Source organism: Nesoenas mayeri (assembly GCF_963082525.1).
Source record: "Nesoenas mayeri genome assembly, chromosome: 1".
NCBI lineage: Eukaryota > Metazoa > Chordata > Aves > Columbiformes > Columbidae > Nesoenas > Nesoenas mayeri.
Window position 1 is genome coordinate 196508515 of NC_137541.1, and position 19041 is coordinate 196527555.

A 19041-nucleotide genomic window follows, 5' to 3' on the forward strand; every position below is an offset into this window, starting at 1 on the left:
ACTAAATCACACTGTATCACATTATATCTCAGTGATATAAAAAAAAAAAAAAGTGGAGAATTCCAGTTTTAAGCCTGAAATGCTTTGAAATAGTTTGGTACAGGGAACCTTCTTGTTTCTGTTAATGCTTTTAAATGTTGCAAAAATATTTGGATTTATAACATATTAAATGATTGAGTATAGGCTATTTTTGTCATTCTTTAACCAAAGTTTTAATTTATTATTGATGTTTTTAATTTGATTTGAAACTTTTTATAGGCCAAGGAATTAAATGCATAGATATGCATTGATGGTACATTGCACTTGTTTTGTAATAGATAATATATACATATACACACACACATATGTATAACTAGATAGAGATATAAAAAATGAGAGGACTGAGAGCAACCCTGTGAAGCATGACTTGGGGGTACTGGTGGATGAAAAATTGGACATGAACCAGCAATGTGCACTTGCAGCCCAGAAAGCCAATCGTATCTTGGGCTGTATCAAAAGCAGCGTGGCCAGCAAGTGGAGAGAGCTGATTCTGCCCCTCTGCTCTGCTCTGGTGAGACCCCACCTGGAGTCCTGTGTCCAGCTCTGGAGCCTCAGTACAGGAAAGACATGGGCCTGTTGGAAAGGGGTTAGAGGAGGCCACAAAGATGACCAGAAGGCTGGAAATGGCTCTGCTGTGAGGACAGGCTGAGAGAGTTGGGCTTGTTCAGCCTGGAAAAGAGAAGGCTCTGGGGAGTCCTTACAGCAGCCTTCCAGAACCTAAAGGAGACCTATGAGGAAGCTGGAGAGGGACTTTTTACAAGGACTTATAGTGACGGGACAAGGAGTAATGGCTTTAAACTGATAGAGGGTAGGTTTAGATCAGGTTTAAGGAAGAAATTCTTCCCCATGGGGATGCTGAGGCACTGGAACAGGCTGCCCGGGGAAGCTTTGGATGCTTCATCCCTGGAAGTGTTGAAGGCCTGGCCGGATGGGGTTTTGAGTAACCTGGTCTAGTGGAAGGGGTCCCTGCTCATGGCAGGGGGGTTGGAACTAGATACATCTCTAAGGTCCCTTCCAGCCCAAACCATTCTAGGATTCTATATGAAAGTGCATACAGATATGCATCTATGTGTGTATACATATATATGTGTGTTTGTATATCTGATAGATATACAGAGATATAGTTATATCTGTATGCATTTATATATATTATATTTTATTAGGTTAATACAAATATATATATGTATGCATTTCTGTATTAAAAGTGTATTGTAGTGGACAAAATAGTATGATTTCATAATAGTTAGTTTACCAATTTGTCTGTAAAGCTGATATTACTGCTTTGTTGGTGGAGCTGGTGCCTGAATACTACTAGTTCACTGGAGCTACTGATGGATAATGGAACCTTTTAAAAAAAAATACTAAAATTACTAATACCTTGATGTAATTAGAAGGTAATGACTTTCATTTGTTTGAAGTTTAGCAAATGATGTATTTCTGAGCCTTAGCAATGGGAAGGTTTTTAATGCTAGAAAAATGGGCACTTAGTTTTTATTTGCTTTTTATAGGTTTACTTGTCTCTACCACGGAACCAGTCCCTTACTGAAGGTCACTGCCTGATAGCCCCTCTGCAGCACCATACTGCAGCCACTCTTCTGGATGAAGACATCTGGGAAGAAATCCAGGTCAGCTGCGAAACTGTCTCATTTTCTCACATTTCTGTAAAATAATGTTGTTTTGAATAATAATACTCGTGTCATTAAGTACCTGTTTTCATAATTTCCAGCCTGGCAGCTCTTCTCTGGTTCCACTAAGGGGCAGAACATTCTTGCATTTTGGATAAAAATTAGTGGTCGAAAATTAAAAAAGACAGATGCAGGGTAAACACTGAAGAAAAGTTCTCACTTGTTAGTACTAGAAGAAGTTGCCTGGAATGCTGCAGAAGCGCTGTTGTTGGAGGTCTTAGAAACCAGGTTGGACAAACATCTCTCAGGGCTGTGATGTAGGTATAGCTGATCCCCTACAGAAAGTGGAATAACTGGCGTGGCAGTTAAGATTTCCGTGGGAGTGCCAAAGAAAAGAAAAGGATTGTCAGGGCAGAAAGATGCCTTATAATGAAACATGAGCTGAAGTTATGTTGTTTACATATCTTCGGGTTTTTAAAGCTGATCTGAGTTTTGGGTGGATGATAATTGAGAGAGAACTATCTCATTCTTTTTCATATCAGTGAGGTCTCTGTTAGAATACAATTTCCTACTTTTTTGAAACAAATTTTAGATTTAAGTGCCAAACATGATGGGTCGTGCTTTCCGACTCTCTTACGAAGGCATTTAGAAAGTTCTAAGTTCCGTTTTCTTTGGAAAAGGAAACTCAGGTTCTGACTAAGAGATGGACAGTGATTGGTCTTCCCTCCTCCCCCCATCAGGATTTTTACAAGGGGAAAACAACCTGCAACCTCTTACATAAAAATCATGGGTACTACTTCAGACTAGGTAAAGGGTTTTTTGTTTGTGGTTGCTTGGACTTACAAGCAGGTTGATTAATGAGTTTGGAATAGGTTAAGTAACATTGATCTTACCTTAAGCCTGGCAGATGATTCTCTGACTTTTCAAGTTTTCTCCCCACATTGATTCCCAGGGCTGATCTAATTTTTATACAGTGTTTCATAGTAAATTATGCTCCTCCAAAACAGAAATGAACAGAAATGCCTAAGGAAGTTGGATAAGAGGCAAATTAGTGCAACAAATAGGAATTGGGAAGTAAAACAGAGCATGGAGAAGAGTGGTAAATGCTTATTCTGTATCTTCTGTTTATCTTAATCTCTTTTAACTAAATAGAGGAAAACAGGATGTATGTAGGAATAGTTACATTTATACAGTTCTCAAATTACATTTGGCCCTTTGAAGGCAACCGTGAGGCTGATGTAGCCCCCGGTGAAAAAGCATTTGGCACTCCTGCTCTGCAGGGATAGAAAGGCTGAGGGGTGGGTGGTGCTGGGCAAGGTGGGGAAGTCACCTCACTGACACGGCGCAGTGCCATGGCAGCCAAGCCAGGAGGAGCGAGCAGCTCCCATGGTTAGACAAGCGTCAGCTGTAGCCCAGTGATGGCTAGACGGGTCTGCGGGGATGAGTTAGGTTCAAGTCAGCAAGTCCGGCTCACGGTCAGCCAGGCTGGGCACAGGCATCCCTGAAACTTAGGCAAGGACAGAGGTTCAGCCTGAGCTGAGCTGCTGCTCCTGCGTGACGGGGCCAGGCCCGGCTGCTCACAGCTGTGCTTTCCCCTCCTCCTGCTGCGGCTGACCCCGGCTCACAGCTCCACCGTGTCAGAGCTGCCTCGAGAGTGTGCGGGGCCCTCACACTGGAGCTGGCAGAATTATAGCTTGAAATACGCTTGGAATAGGTGCAGCACCTAATTGTAAGGGGAACTGGTAATGTTGAGGACAGGGCTATGTATTACAGTATTGCATTTGGCAAGCTGCTGTACAGTGAAGATGGCAATTAAAGCCAGGGCTTTCTTTGGAGGCAATGTTAATATTTTCCTTAAAGGTCAAGCATGCCTAGTGGAAATGTCATTTTTTTTTTCTTTTAAACTGTGTAATTGGGATGAATATTGGAAAGATAATGGTATCTGGAGTCAATACAAGGCAAGACATTAACTCGGAAATTGTAAGCTTGGGACCTACTGTTAGAACCATATTGTCTTATGGAACATCACAGTTATGAAGTTCAACATAGCTTTAATTTCAACTGTAAAAATATGTGGTATTTATTAAAACTGAGTTTGTAGTGTTAATTATAATGTGTGTTTCACAATAGTTTTCCAGACTTCCTGTCTTCGTATCTTAGCAACTATAGTCCATGTTAAATTGTTGAATAATACGGCATTTTCCCAGTATGATTGCTGCTGTTATCCATTTTATCATAAGTTTATTATGAATATAATATATGTTGGTAAAATGATATAAAATATCTGAAAGCTTTGAAAAGCTTATTCAAATTACACTTTTCTTTAAACAGATGTTCAGAAGTGCATTGGTGAAAATGTTTGAAGCTAAAGACTTGGACTGCGTATTCCTAGAAACAAACATGGGTATGAAGAAACGGTATCACATGGTTTACGAATGCATTCCTCTTCCAAAAGAAGTAGGAGATATGGCTCCAATTTACTTTAAGGTACATGAAAATAATTTTTCTTAGGTCATTTGAATGTGTTCATCATAATTCATCTATTACTTCTTTTTTTAATATTCAAGTACTATTTTTGAGAAGGTGGATTCTTTGATCCTACTTCTTGATTCATTCTTTGAACCTGTTACTTGATCTTAAAACAAGCCCTGTGAGGTAATTCTGTTTTTCAGGCAGTCAGGGGAAGAGCCAGATGTCACTGTGCAGTTGCCTCAGGTCTGACTGCACTGACAAATACTGGAGGAAGACGAGAGACTTGTAGTTTCTTGAAGTGCTGTAAGGATAGCCATATTCCTCAATTAAGTCCTATAGTATAAACTTAAAACCCCATACATGTGCTTGGCAAACATAAAATGACAAAATAATACCAGCTGTTGTAAAAAATGTCAGTATATAATATTTCTTCCCCATTTTATTTCAGTAGGCCCAAATTTGATATGTGTCTTAGGTTTTTGATGAGCATTAGACAGCATGGTAAGTATTTCTTCTGTAGCTTTTCCAGTCTCTTTCCGCTGACCCTGCAAGGAAAAGCTCGTTGAACCTTCTGCCTGCAAAAGAAGCGTTTTGGCTTTCAGCAACTAGATAATGATTTGCCTTTTTTAAGTAAATTTTTTTATTTGTGCTTTGAAATATTATTTTTGTTTTCTGGAAATAAATAGTGTGATTGGGTTTTGATGAAGTGGGGTGGTCAGTATGATGAACAGTAGTGCAGTAACTACCACATTTGAAACTCTCCACCTGGTTGATTTCATTGCCGTATTTCAAGCATTGGTAAAACTTGGGTTTTATCTGAATGTTAAAGGATACAAAATTTATTGTGATGTAATGTGCATAAAACTTTCTCTCAGGAGTTTCCATCATTACAATATACAACAAATAACATTTAAAAGGTACCTATACTATACTACACTATACCTACTTCTATACTATGGAGGATACAGAGGCAGCTTGAGAAGGTTTAATCATAATTACTCTTCTAAGCTGGATTCTCCTCTTAGTGTTTAAAAAATAAAAAAAAGGCTACTATAATGAACTCATAAGTGGTTTTTGTATGAGCTCAGTAAAAAAAGAATGTGACCTTTTAGCTGAGAGTTGTGAGATAATTTGTGTCAGGCAAAAGTTAAATTAAAAATAAAGAGGAATAGAATTAAATGAGTTTGAAGATATTATACGATGCTTTTATAAAGTATGTAAGTTCTGGAAATTTGAAAGGTTGCTAAAATAAAGTTACTTTGTTCAGAAATAATTGGTACTTGCAGTGCAACATACGTCACTACATTGAAAAGTTAGCTCTTTGCTTGCTCCTCTGAAAGACTATTTTCACATTTAGATAAAATGTTTTTACAGAAAGCTATAATGGAATCTGATGAAGAGTGGTCCGTGAACAAGAAGTTAATTGATCTTTCTTCAAAAGATGTTCGGAAATCTGTAAGTAAAGAAATGTATTGAGAACGCTGAATTTCTCAGCAATTTTTTCTCATCTTTTTTGTTAAGTGTTTCAAAGAGAGAAGAAAGGGAACACAATTAGATTAGTGTGTCGGGAGATGGAATAGACATGATGAGAATTAAAAGGCTGAGTGAGCTCATAACAAACATCAGGGAAAAGATTCCCATTTATTTCAACAATAGGTGGACTGAGCTGCACGTATTGGTTGAGAACAAAGCTGGCACTATGAGGACATGTACCAGAATAATTTTCTTGATTAAGAATTAAGGTAGATCAAAGATTTGCAAATTACTTTCCTGGAAAAAATATGGTGTGTCTTTTTCATTGACCTAGAACAGCCTTTTGTGTTGCCAAGTTTATGTAGCAAAAATATAAATAGCATTATAAGCTTTTTTTTTCCTAAAACAAGGGAACAATAACCCTCTCTGTCTCCTGGATACTGAACTGAAATATCTTTGTATATACAAATCTTAAAGGAATAATGCTGAAACTATTAGGTTCAAAGATTGTTCCATCTTCTTAGTATTAAAGATGTGTGGTAGATAAACTTACCACAAAGTAGTTTACTACTATGTAGTAATAATACTTAATTTCTGAAAGCGTCTTTTAGTAAATATAGCAACTTTGCACTAAAAAAATCCTGATTTAAGAGAAAGAGGAAATGAGTTTCAATAATGAGATGTGAAGCCTGATATGACGGAGAGAAAGTATAAATGCAGTAGAGCAAGGGATTGAATGGCTGTTATCACACAACGCCGTATTTGTAAGAGATGCAGCTTGCTGGTGGTTGTCTTGAAATTTCTGCTCAACTCATGTTCTTCGAAGGTGTAGGATGTGATACCATCAACTGCAAAACCGCTTTCAAATTCATTACATTGTGAGGATGTCAAGTAAATACCTACAGTCTATTAAACGTATAAAAATGTTTTTGCGTGTATAGGTTCCTAAAGGATTACCATACTTTTCTGTGGACTTTGGGCTGCAAGGAGGATTTGCTCATGTCATTGAAGATCAATACAAGTTTCCTCATTACTTTGGAAAGGTATTGTTATGTAAAAGATCGATTTACCAATTATGCCCTGTTTTGTAAAATTTAAGTAATTAAAACAGGTGCTGCCAGAACAGTCACTTTGATGTGCCTTGTCCCAGTTTGTTAGCCAGCTCTTCTTGGTGACTCATTTTAACTTGGCTTGTTGAATGAACAAGTAGTTGATTTCTTGCTGTCTCATACTCAGAATGTGATTCTAGATCCATGTTTCTTTTGAATTAGTAGGATGTCTAGATATTTGACATATATTCTAATAGGTGGAAAATACATCTATTTAAGAGTTTTCATGGCCAGAGTGTTCTCATATAGGTGCACGGACTTGTGATTACACACAGAGTCTCACAGGCAACTCCTAGTAAAATACTTCCATGGTTAAATTACTCTGTGTGGTATAGAGAATATCATATATACAGGAAGACCTGCAATAAATTCTTCCTTTCTTTATTATGTCACAGTACATCACAGCAATCATTTATTCAAAGAGTTAATATTGCAAAAACATCAAGAATGATTGGGCAGAAATGTAACTTCAGAAGGAGTTAAAAGTGAACCGGGCAGCTTTCTTTTTTCTGAATTTTTTCTTAGTCACAAGCATACTAACATATTAACAATCTTGCAATGTTAGGATTTTTATGCAGTCCATTGCTATGCTATACCTAAAAGAATTTTGCTGAAGCAACCATACAACAGCTACGGTTCTAATTTTTTGATTGATATATTTTTCAGAATTTCAAGTTTTAATAACTAGCACTCAAAGAAAACAGTGACAATCTCTTAATTTGAAAATATGTATTTCTTTATTCTAAGGGAAAATAGTGTTAAGTAAATGCTAATTTTCACATATCATTATCTGTCTTCTACTTGCAAAGGAAATCATTGGTGGGATGCTGGACTTGGAACCGCGACTCTGGAGAAAAGGAATCAGACAGAACTTTGAGGAGCAGAGGAAGAAGGTGTTGCAGTTTGCACAGTGGTGGAAACCATATGACTTTACCAAAAAGAAAGAATGAGTACACCCCTGCGGTCAAGGACTATACAAGCCATAAATTATGTTAAAGGATATTTCATATGTTAAGAATAACAATAGTGTGTTATGCACTACTAGTATATTTTAAAACCAAGGATATTGTCTAATTGCTGATTACCTATTTCTGTTTTTGGCACTGCGAATGACATGAACCTGCAAGCCTGGAAAAACAGAAGTGTACAGTGGTTTTAGTTTTTTGGTTTTTAGCTGAACCAAAAGAATAATATCCCTGTGGCTACTGGAGTTCTTCCAAAAGCAGAAGCTACATTTTGAGTTTTTATCATCTTTGAGGCAACTGTTTTTTCTATTTTGTATTTAGTATAGAGCCAGTGCTTAATTATCATGGTGACTTTTTACAGAAAGTGGTTTACATTGTAAGAACATTTTGATTAATACAAATACATTGTTGCAGATGGAAGCTGCACAGAAAAATAATTTTCTGATTTCAAGTCCTTGTGTTCTTTAAGTTGAGGTCATTGCAGTAATACAGACATGGGATATGATTGATAGATTTGCTGCTGCCCCCCTGCACAAGAATTAGTGCAATTTTTTGTACTTATTTTCAGTATGAAGTAGTATTTTTTTCAAGCTGGGCTGTTGCACAAAGGCTGATGAGACAGTCTGTTGCTGGTGGCGAATGTCAGCTTTCGTGGTAACAGGTACTTTTGATGATAATAAAAAACAAAAAAGAAAAAGAGGAGGGTGAAAGAACCTTAAGGGAAAACAGTCTGTGATGGCCAGGAAAGAAGAAAATGATCATAGGGATTTCCTCAGCTGACTCTTCTGCCCTGGGCATCCCCTCTGGTGCTGCAGGTGGCCCGCCATAATACTTTTCTGATAATCACTGTATAGTTTTCATCGAGATCTGCTTAAACTCACTCCTGGTTGTTCCTGCTCATGATGCTTTTAGTGCTGATCGGAGCAAACTCTGATCCGGACAAGAGCTGCACCGTAACTGATCATTAAGCTCTGTGCATGGACATCACTGAGAACTGCCTGTCCACTGTTTAAAGGACGGCTCTGTTATGCACTAGGTTTTGTTTTTTCCTTTTGTGTAAAATTTACAAAATGGGGGTGGGAGAGTGTGGGAGGGAGGGAAAGGGAGATTCTCACATCAGTGTCAATCCCTTTCCATGGGAAACCTGCCGTAGCAGGCTCAGGCTTCACAGGTGCAGAGCTGGGAGAATAGGACAAGGACAGAAGGACAGGGATGGAAATGTTGCCACAGCATCCTCGCAGCAGGTGAGGGACAGAGAGCTGACTGACTTGTGAACAGAAGGTGCCACACGGAACGGCTCCGAAGGGCAAATGGGGGCCCTTAGCGCAGGAGAAGTCAAGGCATCCTGCAGGTCTCCCAACATGCTTCCCACTCCTTTCCCACCCACCATTGCCCTGGACAGCTCTCTTAACTGTTGTGAACCGCTCAGGTTGAGAAAAGGGTCGCTAAATATTACTAGGTTGAATAAGTGTTCATTTCTAGTCCCTTGGTGGTCTTCTGCAAATTTCCTGAAGAGTTAGTACCTTTTATTTTTTTTCCCCCATTTTGGCAAAGTCTTCTTTGTTGTGAATCATTTTCTGTAGGATCTTTATGTCACTGCAAGAGAAATACCTTAAAAATAAGCTGTCACACTAGTTTTAGTATGAATCAGACATAAAAACTACTTTTTTTCACCAGCAAGCCACGGATAAAAGAGCCAGTTCTACTGTTCTTCAGTAAGTTTTGATTGTCCTTAGTCTACTGGAGAGATTACAGAGCAAATAGGACATGAAAGAGTTGCTGCTTGGAGTTGCTGAGAATGTGGTAACACTGAAGCAAATGTAGGTAAAGTGCAGTCGTGGTGGTGTAAAGCATGACTAAAAGTGGTTTTCTCTGAAAGCAAATGTTGCCCCTGGTCTCATGTGTCCCCCGGGAAGCAGCAGAGGTGTGTGTCTTTTAGGGCCATGAAGAATTTTTTTATCCAATACTGTGTTGAAGATGCAATTTTTCTAAATATCACTTCTCTCAAAATTCATATTCCTCAAGGGAAGTGCTGTGTTTCACAAATGATATCTAACTTGTAGAAAAGTCTGTCTCTCCGACTCATGGTGTGTGCATATTTTATTTTTCTGGTTTGGGCAAAACTACTGATATTCTTTGGACCAGAAAGGACTCTGAAATGTGGAGTAAGGGTAACAATCTCAAGCTGCCGATACAGGAGAATGTGTCTTGCCCTAATAGAATTTTTCAGAATGGGGACTGTGCTTACCATATACACTGAGAATAGTATCGTGTTGTGCTTGGTCACAGACTAGGTGAGCATATCTTCAGGTTAAGCTGTTCCTCGTTGTAAGTATCTTTAAATATTCATAAGGCCATGAGAGTGAACACAGCTTGTTAGGGCACTTAAATGGAAGGCATAGTACACTTGAACTTCAGTCTTTACTCGTATAAATATTAAAATATTTTAAATAGACCATCTTCATCCAGAAGAATACCCGTTACCTACATTCTTTGGCACTGAGAGGTGGAAAATGTAAATTCAGGTGTCCTCAGGGATAACAGGTCAGAAGCTGGATTTTTTTACATGGCTATAAATGTGCTCCTATGTACTCTTTGGTGTAAGCAGGGAGGTAAAGTGACTTCTCTCTTGAAGTGAGTCAGTGTGTGTAATTTAACAGGTGTTAGAACATAGTCGTGTCCTACCCTATCACACAGAAAGATTCTTGTGTATAATATGTGCTGGAGCTCAGGATCCAGAGCTTTTTATTAAGTTATGTTTGCCATGAGGTTCTCTAGAGGGAACCAGGATGGATGCTATAGTCAAGCAGATCATCTGCCTCAGGCCTTGAAACCTTGAAGATTCCCAGCCTGGGTCTGTCTTGGGGCAAATGAGCTGAACAGGCTCCTGTGAGATGTTCACTTTCTTCTCGGCTTTTTCTCACCCTGGTGTTCCCTGGGCTCACATGCTTGCTGGGGAAAGCTGCCTGAAGCATGAGGCCTTTGCCTTCATATCAGGGACCCACGTTTTGAGGTTATTTTTGGTCAAATAGAAAGAAAGCAACATGAATTTGTATCACACCATTAGCTGCAAAATGAAGTGCAAAAGCTGCCATGGCATCATTATTCTTATCCATAACCAGTGGCTGGCTGATATGGAGGTGATTGCCTCAAGTCATCCGTTGGTGGAAACTGACGTAATGTACAGGACATTTAGGAAAGATGTTTCAAAGCAGTGGTGATTTCAAATTGGTTCCATCTTTTTGAAACACCCTATAAAATAAGGTTGATATAAGCAGAGGTAAACCCAGCAGATATGGAAAGCAAGGCTTTCCGCTAATTACCTCTATTTTTCCAGATAAGTACTTCTCATTTATGTCCCTCTTCCACTTGCTTTTCCCTTCTTCTTTTGTGTTTTCCTTTGGAATGAGAATGTGAGATGCTGCATTTAGTGCAGTTCTGGTGTAACAGTGATGGATTGTTTCTTTGTACTTGTTAAAATACCCAAAAGAGAACAATGTGGATTTTTGTTGCTTTGCTAGAAAATCAATATAGCAACATTCAGGCTTAGGTCTGTTTGGGCTGATTTTTTTGCAGTTTGTTCATGAATCCAAACGATGAGTTATTCCCAGAGTCATAGTCAAATGTGATTTAGTGGGATTTTACATATTGAGTTCAACCAACTTGTTTTAAATTTCCTACAAACTCTAATTGGAAAAATAACATGGTAGAATAAATAAATAAATACACTCTAATGGCAAGAGATCTCAAATCTCTCGCAGTCTATGAAAGAAGAAACATTTTAATGGGTCACTTAAGGGATCTGTCTTCAGTCAAAATTTCTTCATAATTTCCTGTCTTCATCTGTATTTTTATCATTAAAGCATGTTTTCTCTTTCTGATTCCAGCTCTACTGCAGGATGAAAAGATGTGGGCACACAGGCTGCTATACTCTTAGTTTAATCTGAGCTGGTTTTGAAGCAAGATCCTAAATATTGTAGCTAAAAGTACCACTTCTAGCCCTCATAAATCAAGACAACCTAATCCAGTATGAAGGAACAGACTTTAGAAATCCAGGCTTGCTAACATCGTAATTATCATGTGTGTATTGATGTTACTGTGTGATAACATTACTTTTCAAATGTTGGATTTCTGTTGTTAAAAGTGGTAAGGAAGGGTAGCATACTTCCTTCAAGAAAGTCATGCTGATATACCCTTTACAGAGAAGCTGGTGTAAATTTTACCCCTAGGTTAAGAACCACTGGAATTTGGTTCCAAAAGAAGATTTAAACCTTCCTCAGGTCTCAGATTTTAAAGCTAATAATGTAACTGCAGGACTGTCGCAGGGAAATATTTGGAAAATAATTATCTATCATTGTAGAAGTTGATGACTTTGTAGTTTTAAACATTATAATCTGCTCAGTGATCAATCTTGCATAACTGCCCAGCTGTCCCTTTTAATTCTGACACTTATGCTGTAGATATTTTTTTTCCATTTTGCTGGCATAATTTTGAATTCTATGTCTGCTCTTAGTTTTGGGCGAAGCAGCATACTGTATTGTGACAACTGGAAATTGATGCCATGTCCATGTGAACCCTGCAGTGCTTGTGTACACTGGCTAAACTGTTTCCCTGCTGTCACTTTTATTGTTGCTGATGGATTTGCTGCAGCTTCTGATACCATTATTCTTGCTGTGGATGTAGAGGCTGCGGGCATCACAAGTAGCAAAAACAACAGGAAGGGTGGGTTTAGAAAGTCAGAAAGTGGTATCATCTGGGAAAGGTGAGGTTGAAATGAACTCTAGGATTATATTCTGTGTCATCATGGGGAAAAATTGGGTTGAAAATCAGACATTCCTGTAATACCATTCCTTTTTGGGTCATCTGCCTGGCTGTGTACCCTCCCAACTTCTATTCACTGGAGGGGCAGAGGGAGAAACAGGAGAAGGCCTTGGTGCTGTGCAAATGTTAGTGTGTTATCAGCACTGTTTTGGTCCCATATCTAAAACACAGCACTATATGAGCTGCTGTGAAGAAAATTAACTCCATCCCAGCCAAACATGATACATACATTTTTTGCAGGCAAATCTCTGATTCCTGAGCTGGTTTTCTCCATTTAAAGACTGTCATTACCTCTCAGCAGGTTTAGGATGCACTGGATTATCTATCTCAGACTTAAGCAAGTGCCCTTTTGCTGCATAGTAACAGTTCTTCTTTTTTCCTCTGTTGCTATTCATGAATATTCATGAAATGGGAAGAAATATCTTTTACACACTGCAGGGGTTACTCATAGAATCAAATAATGGTGAATTCTGTGTTGAATAGTGATTTTTACAGTCAGAAATCCAAGGTTTCTTTTGCCTGAGTTTTCTTCTCTCTAATCAGAAGTGATCAGAGCACTGAATCTTAGTCTGTCAGCAAAGAAATCTTGGTCAAAATCAATATATTTCAGTGAAATGGCTCAGCTTTATTGAAACAACTTATTGGATCAAATTTCATGGCTGATGTTCTCAGCAGTTCGATCTCCTTGCTTATTATGAGTTGGAAAATAATGTAGTAATCCCATATTTAGTATTTTTATCCAACTGTATTTGAAGTGAGTGGAAAGTGACTGTCCATGTAAAACAGATCTGGAAAGCTTGAGGTGGGTCCTAGTTTGGCCCATATTTCTGTCGGGGCCAATTACCTTCTTTCCTTGGCCTTTGCTATCAGCAGATGGTGAGAGAACCATGACCCAACAGAAGTTTTGAAAGAGTTGCAGTGATTTCCAAACAGGTTGTTTGAATCTAAAAGTATATACTGCTGGCTGTTCCTGAGAACTCTGGGGAAAACGTTATCTGTAATTCTGACATAGACTGGGGATTCTAAAAGCCCTAAACAACTTAACATGCTGTTGAAGGCAGAGAATAGACAGAAAATTTAGGTATTATTTCTTTTTACAAACATCACATGTTTCTTGAGAGGTTTCTGTGAACCAGCTCTCCACTTTTCCTGATGCATAGTCTTTAGTGGAAAGCTTTTGGGTTATTTTCAGAGCAAAAATATTTTGGCCAGTATCACTACAGAAACAGATGATATGGAATTGACCTCACCTCTGTATGAGTAATTCTTGTCTCTCTATATAGATGTCTGGAAGACTGTGTGGATAAATAGCATTTTTATTTCCTGCTGAATATGAAACCTTTAAAAAACTTCGTTTAAAACTGAAAGAAAAGAGTGAAACCCTCCAAGGAAATCCTAATCCTCAGGACTTTCCTCTTCACAGCTCTTCATAAACATTAACTCCATATGTCTGAAGGCTTTGACCAACATAGCTCCCTCTGACAGCCATGACACTGCTGTTCCCTTGGACCAGGGGAGTTTGCCCCAGGCCTCAGTGCATCCCTCACCCCAACCCAGCACATGGGCTTTGGGTTGCTGGGAGGGCCCAAAAGGTCCTCTTGGATTCCAGCTCTTTGTGCACCCCAGAGATCCCACTCGCTTCAGTTGGTCACATCCTCCTCGAAGTGTTCCTTGTCCACAAGCAGTTTTAAATGATTCATGACTGCACAGACTTATGTTTTTAGCTTCTGTGCAAAGCTTCCAAATCAAATCTTGGTGGGAGCTGCTGTCTGGGATAATTTTGTTGCCTTCCTCTCCACTAATGAGAACCAACTCAGTCTTGCAGTTAAATGGTGTGGTTGTCTTCCTTAGTACATTTTTATACAAATCAAACAGGAATACAGGTAGAAGAGAACAGTAATATGATTCTGGCATATTAAATAATTAACTTTAAAAAGGTTAATGAGTCCTTGCCTAACAAAACAGCAGTGCTAGAAAGCTTAGATTGTCTTTTAATGGTAGGAAGAGAGGACATGGAAGCAGGCTGTGAGGACTCCAATTCACTGTTTTCTTGCCCTTGATCCCCAGAGGAGTTGTGCAGTGTTCATAGGACACGAGTTTGCTGTGCAGTGAGGATGCTCACTTCTCCTGTCTGTCCTGGAGCTGCTTCATCATATATGGTTTCTGTGAACTGCTGTGATTTAAACATTAATACTTATTTCTAAGGTATTTGATATATGAAAATATAAGAACGGTAGGAGTTTCTTCTGAAGGCACTAGTTTGTGAGGTATTTGGCCATCTGGTAGCATAATCCTGGCTTCATTTGGGTTAGAGACCAGGCATCAGTGGCTTCCTCTGCATTCTCACTGGGACCTGCAACCTTAGTCTGTAAGGGCCCTACAGGGAGAAGCACAAAAAGCAGAAACAGATTGAAGTTAGTATAGGACATTTGCATTCGAGGACACTTGGGACTTTCTGAAAAAGAGGGGGTTTTGTGGTTGGTAGTTTTTGTTGTTGGTATTTTTTTTTTCCCTCTGCAAAAACTCAGAGGGGCTGGAAGCAAGATGCTGAAAGATGAGCAAAACACGACCATGTTGCTAATACATGGCCTGTTGTAACCCAGACCGGTAAGGCTGGCAATATTTGCAGCTTCCTTCATTTGCTTAGTATGTGTTACAGTGGCATAAATGAATGTCTGTGACATGCGGTGGCAGTGCCTGAGCTGGAGCAGCACACCCTGCCCTGGGCTCCGCAGCGATGGGATCTGCAGGTTTTGAGAAAATGTTGAGATCCAGAAAGGCTATAAACAATTGCAATTTTACAGGAAACAAACAAGTGAAAATAAAAGTGGCTTAAGTAGCTTTTTTTTTCTTTTTTAAGTATTGGGAACCAATGCTTGGGAATAGAGTATGATTCATGATACAAAGAGGTAAGAAGTCAGGCAACAGCTGGCTGTGACTGCGGGAGAAAAAAAGCACCTGTAAGGATTTCCAGTGTCACTGGTAGACACAGAACATCCCATCACTTCCTGTAGCATTGCTCTGGTGTCTCACAGGAAAGTGAAGAAATAATCCAGGAATCAGTTTTACAGCAAAGGAGGCCAAATTCAATATGATTATTTTGAGGAAAAAAATTGTTAGCAACCTTAAACATCCAGCAGTGAATACCTTTTTAAATGGAAAACTGTAGTTTAAGGTCCACCACGTGAAAGACCACCCCATTACAAGTATTTTGCTAATAACAATATAACTTTTATTAAGAAATGCTTTTGTTAAAGAAATGTTCATTTCTCCACTGCTCATAGAGTTTCCTTTGGTTTTATGATCAGGTGATTCCTCAGTTCTGTTGTTACCAGTCCTGTGGTGGTTTCCACCTATGGCTGCATTATTATTCAGGGCAATAAAATTGTAACATTTCATTTTCTTAAATTAGCCTATATGCATTACTTGAGTAACAAAGTCATCTCTGTACAACATCTGGTTAATGTGTTTTAGACTCATAGCAGATTTCTGGCTATTCTGTTTTCATAGCATTTTTTTTCCATGTAATATGTTGGCTGCAGTACAGCTGCTAGTGTGAGGGTGGCAGCAAGAACGCTTCTCCTTGTGTGGTATTGTGCTTAGCATCTCTCTATGTGAATTCCTTGTAGTTAAGTAGACTGGCACTGCCTGATGCTGGGAGACCTTGGAGACGTGTGCTGTTGCCTTTCCTAGTGGGGTGGGGGTCTTGGGGACAGGGTCTGTTTATTTGAGATGATATGTGTGGTCATTTTCTAAAGGATGCCAGAAGACCTCAGTCTTGAGGAGTGATCCAAACATGATCATCCTCGCCTTCTCCGGGAGTGTGTTCCATACCTAGGTCAGCTTATTAGGGCTATTTACTAACGAGGCCCTAGTGTGGTGACACAGCAGGCAATTATTTCTTGCACCAAGTTCCTGCTTGTTTAATGACAGACGGCAGGACCTTTTAAAACTGCAGGCCTGATGACTTTGTGTTTAATCTATTATTTCAGTTCAGTCTTTAACAACATCACAGAATCACAGAATGTCAGGGATTGGAAGGGGCCTCAAAAGATCATCTAGTCCAATCCCCCTGCTGGAGAAGGAACACCCAGATGAGGTTACACAGGAAGGTGTCCAGGCGGGTTTTGAATGTCTCCAGAGAAGGAGACTCCACAACCCCCCTGGGCAGCCTGTTCCAGTGCTCTGGCACCCTCACAGTGAAGAATTTTCTTCTCAAATTTAAGTGGAACCTCTTGTGTTCCAGTTTGTACCCATTGCCCCTTGTCCTATCATTGGTTGTCACCGAGAAGAGCCTGGCTCCATCCTCCTGACACTCACCCTTTATATTTGTAAACATTAATAAGGTCACCCCTCAGTCTCCTCCAAGCTAAAGAACCCCAGCTCCCTCAGCCTTTCCTCATAAGGGAGATGCTCTGCTCCCTTAATCATCTTTGTTGCCCTGCACTGGACCCTCTCCAGCAGTTCCCTGTTCTTCCTGAACTGAGGGGTCCAGAACTGGACACAATATTCCAGATGTGGTCTCACCAGGGCAGAGTAGAGGGGAAGGAGAACCTCTCTCGACCTACTAACCACCCCCCTTCTAATACACCCCAGGATGCCATTGGCCTTCCTGGCCACAAGGGCACAGTGCTGGCTCATGGTCATCCTGTTGTCCATCAGGACTCCCAGGTCCCTTTCCCCTACACTGCTCTCTAATAGGTCATTCCCCAACTTATACTGGAACCTGGGGTTGTTCCTGCCCAGATGCAATACTCTACGCTTGCCCTTGTTATATCTCATTAAATTTTTCCCTGCCCAACTCTCCAGCCTGTCCAGGTCTCGCTGGATGGCAGCACAGCCTTCTGGCGTGTCAGCCACTCCTCCCATCTTGGTGTCATCTGATAGTACACTCTATTCCCTCATCCAAGTCATTGATGAATATATCAAATAGTACTGGTCCCAGTACTGACCCTTGAGGCACTCCACTAGATACAGGCCTCCAGCTAGACTCCACCTCATCGACCACGACTCTCTGGCTTCTTCCCTTCAGCCACTTTGCAGTCCACCTCACTACCCGATCGTGCAGACCGCACTCCCTCAGTTTAGCTGTGAGGATGCTGTGGGAGACTGTGTCAAATGCTTTACTGACATCAAGGTAGACCACATCCACTGCTTTGCCATCATCTGTCTACCTGGTTATGTTTTCATAAAAGGCTATGAGGTTGGTCAAGCATGACTTCCCCTTGGTGAAGCCATGTTGACTGTCCCTGATGACCCTCTTATCCCTGATATGCCTTGAGATGGCACCAAGGATAAGTTGTTCCATCACCTTTCCAGGGATGGAAGTGAGGCTGACCGGTCTACAGTTACCCAGGTCCTCCTTCCTGCCCTTATTGAAGACTGGAGTGACATTTGCTTTCCTCCAGTCCTCAGGCACCTCTCCAGTTTCCCAAGACTTGGCAAAGATGATGGAGAGTGGTCCAGCAATGACCTCAGCCAGCTCTCTCAGCACCCATGGGTGCATCCCATCCGGACCCATGGATTTATGGATGTCCAGATTGCCTAACTGCTCCCTATCCCAGTCCTCATCAACCGAGACAAACTCCTCCATTGTCCTGCCTTCCTCTGGGGCCTCAGCAGTACGGGGCTCCTCAGGACAGCTTCTGGCAGTGTAGACAGAGACAAAGAAGGCATTCAGTAACTCTGCCTTCTCTGTATCTTCTGCCACCAGGGCACCCACCTCATTCATCAGTGGGCCTACGTTGCCTCTGGTGTTAATCTGCTACGTATTTGAAAAAGCTCTTCCTGTTGTCCTTGACCCTCTCACCAGGTGTAATTCTAAGGAGGCCTTAGCTTTCCTAGTTGCCTCCCTACACCCTCTGACAATAGCCTTATATTCTCCACAAGTGGCCAGCCACTCCTTCCATGATCTATAAACTCTTCTCTTCCACTTGAGCTTACCCAGCAGCTCCCTGTTTAACCACACAGGTCTCCTGGCTCCCTTCCTTGACTTCCTACGTGTCAGGATGCTCTGATCTTGTGCCCAGTAGAAACAGTCCCTGAACACTAACCAACTATCTTGGGCACCTTTACCTTCAAGCAGCCTTGCCCATGGGATTTCCCTTAGCAATTGTTTGAAAAGGCCAAAGTTGCCCCTACTGAAAGTCCAGGGTTGTGATTCTGCTTGGTATTCTATTTCTGCCACATGAGATCCTGAACTCCACCATCTCATGGTCGCTGCAACCAAGGCAGCCCTCAACCTTTACCGCTTCAACCAGACCCTCCTTGTTAGTGAGGATGAGATCCAGCAGTGCACCTCTTCTAGTCGGCTCCTCCACCCTTTGCATCAGAAAGTTACCATCAAGGCACTGGAGGAGCCTCCTGGACTGTGTCTGGCCGGCTGAGTAGTCCCTCCAACAAACATCAGGGAAGTTAAAATCCCCCACCACAACCAGGGCCTGTGATTGCGAGGCTGCTCCCAGCTCTCTGTAGAGGCCTCATCCACTTCCTCACCCTGACCTGTGGCCAGTAATAGATGCCCACAATAGTATCAGC

General features: G+C 40.7%; 1 protein-coding gene across 2 annotated transcripts in view; it reads left to right on the forward strand.

Moving 5' to 3' along the window:
- The window catches only part of CWF19L2 (CWF19 like cell cycle control factor 2), a 68960-nt gene extending 60931 nt beyond the window's left edge, over positions 1-8029 (forward strand). The window contains exons 14-18 of one of the 2 annotated variants that reach the window (XM_080342140.1): positions 1548-1664; positions 3996-4151; positions 5511-5591; positions 6551-6652; positions 7528-8029. In XM_080342140.1, coding sequence (XP_080198266.1) covers positions 1548-1664; positions 3996-4151; positions 5511-5591; positions 6551-6652; positions 7528-7668 — 597 coding nt within the window. In that variant the 3' untranslated portion in view covers positions 7669-8029. Of the gene's footprint in view, positions 1-1547; positions 1665-3995; positions 4152-5493; positions 5592-6550; positions 6653-7527 lie in introns of those variants that run through there. The other variant, XM_080342141.1, reaches the window with a different exon arrangement.
- The last annotated feature ends 11012 nt before the right edge of the window (positions 8030-19041 follow it).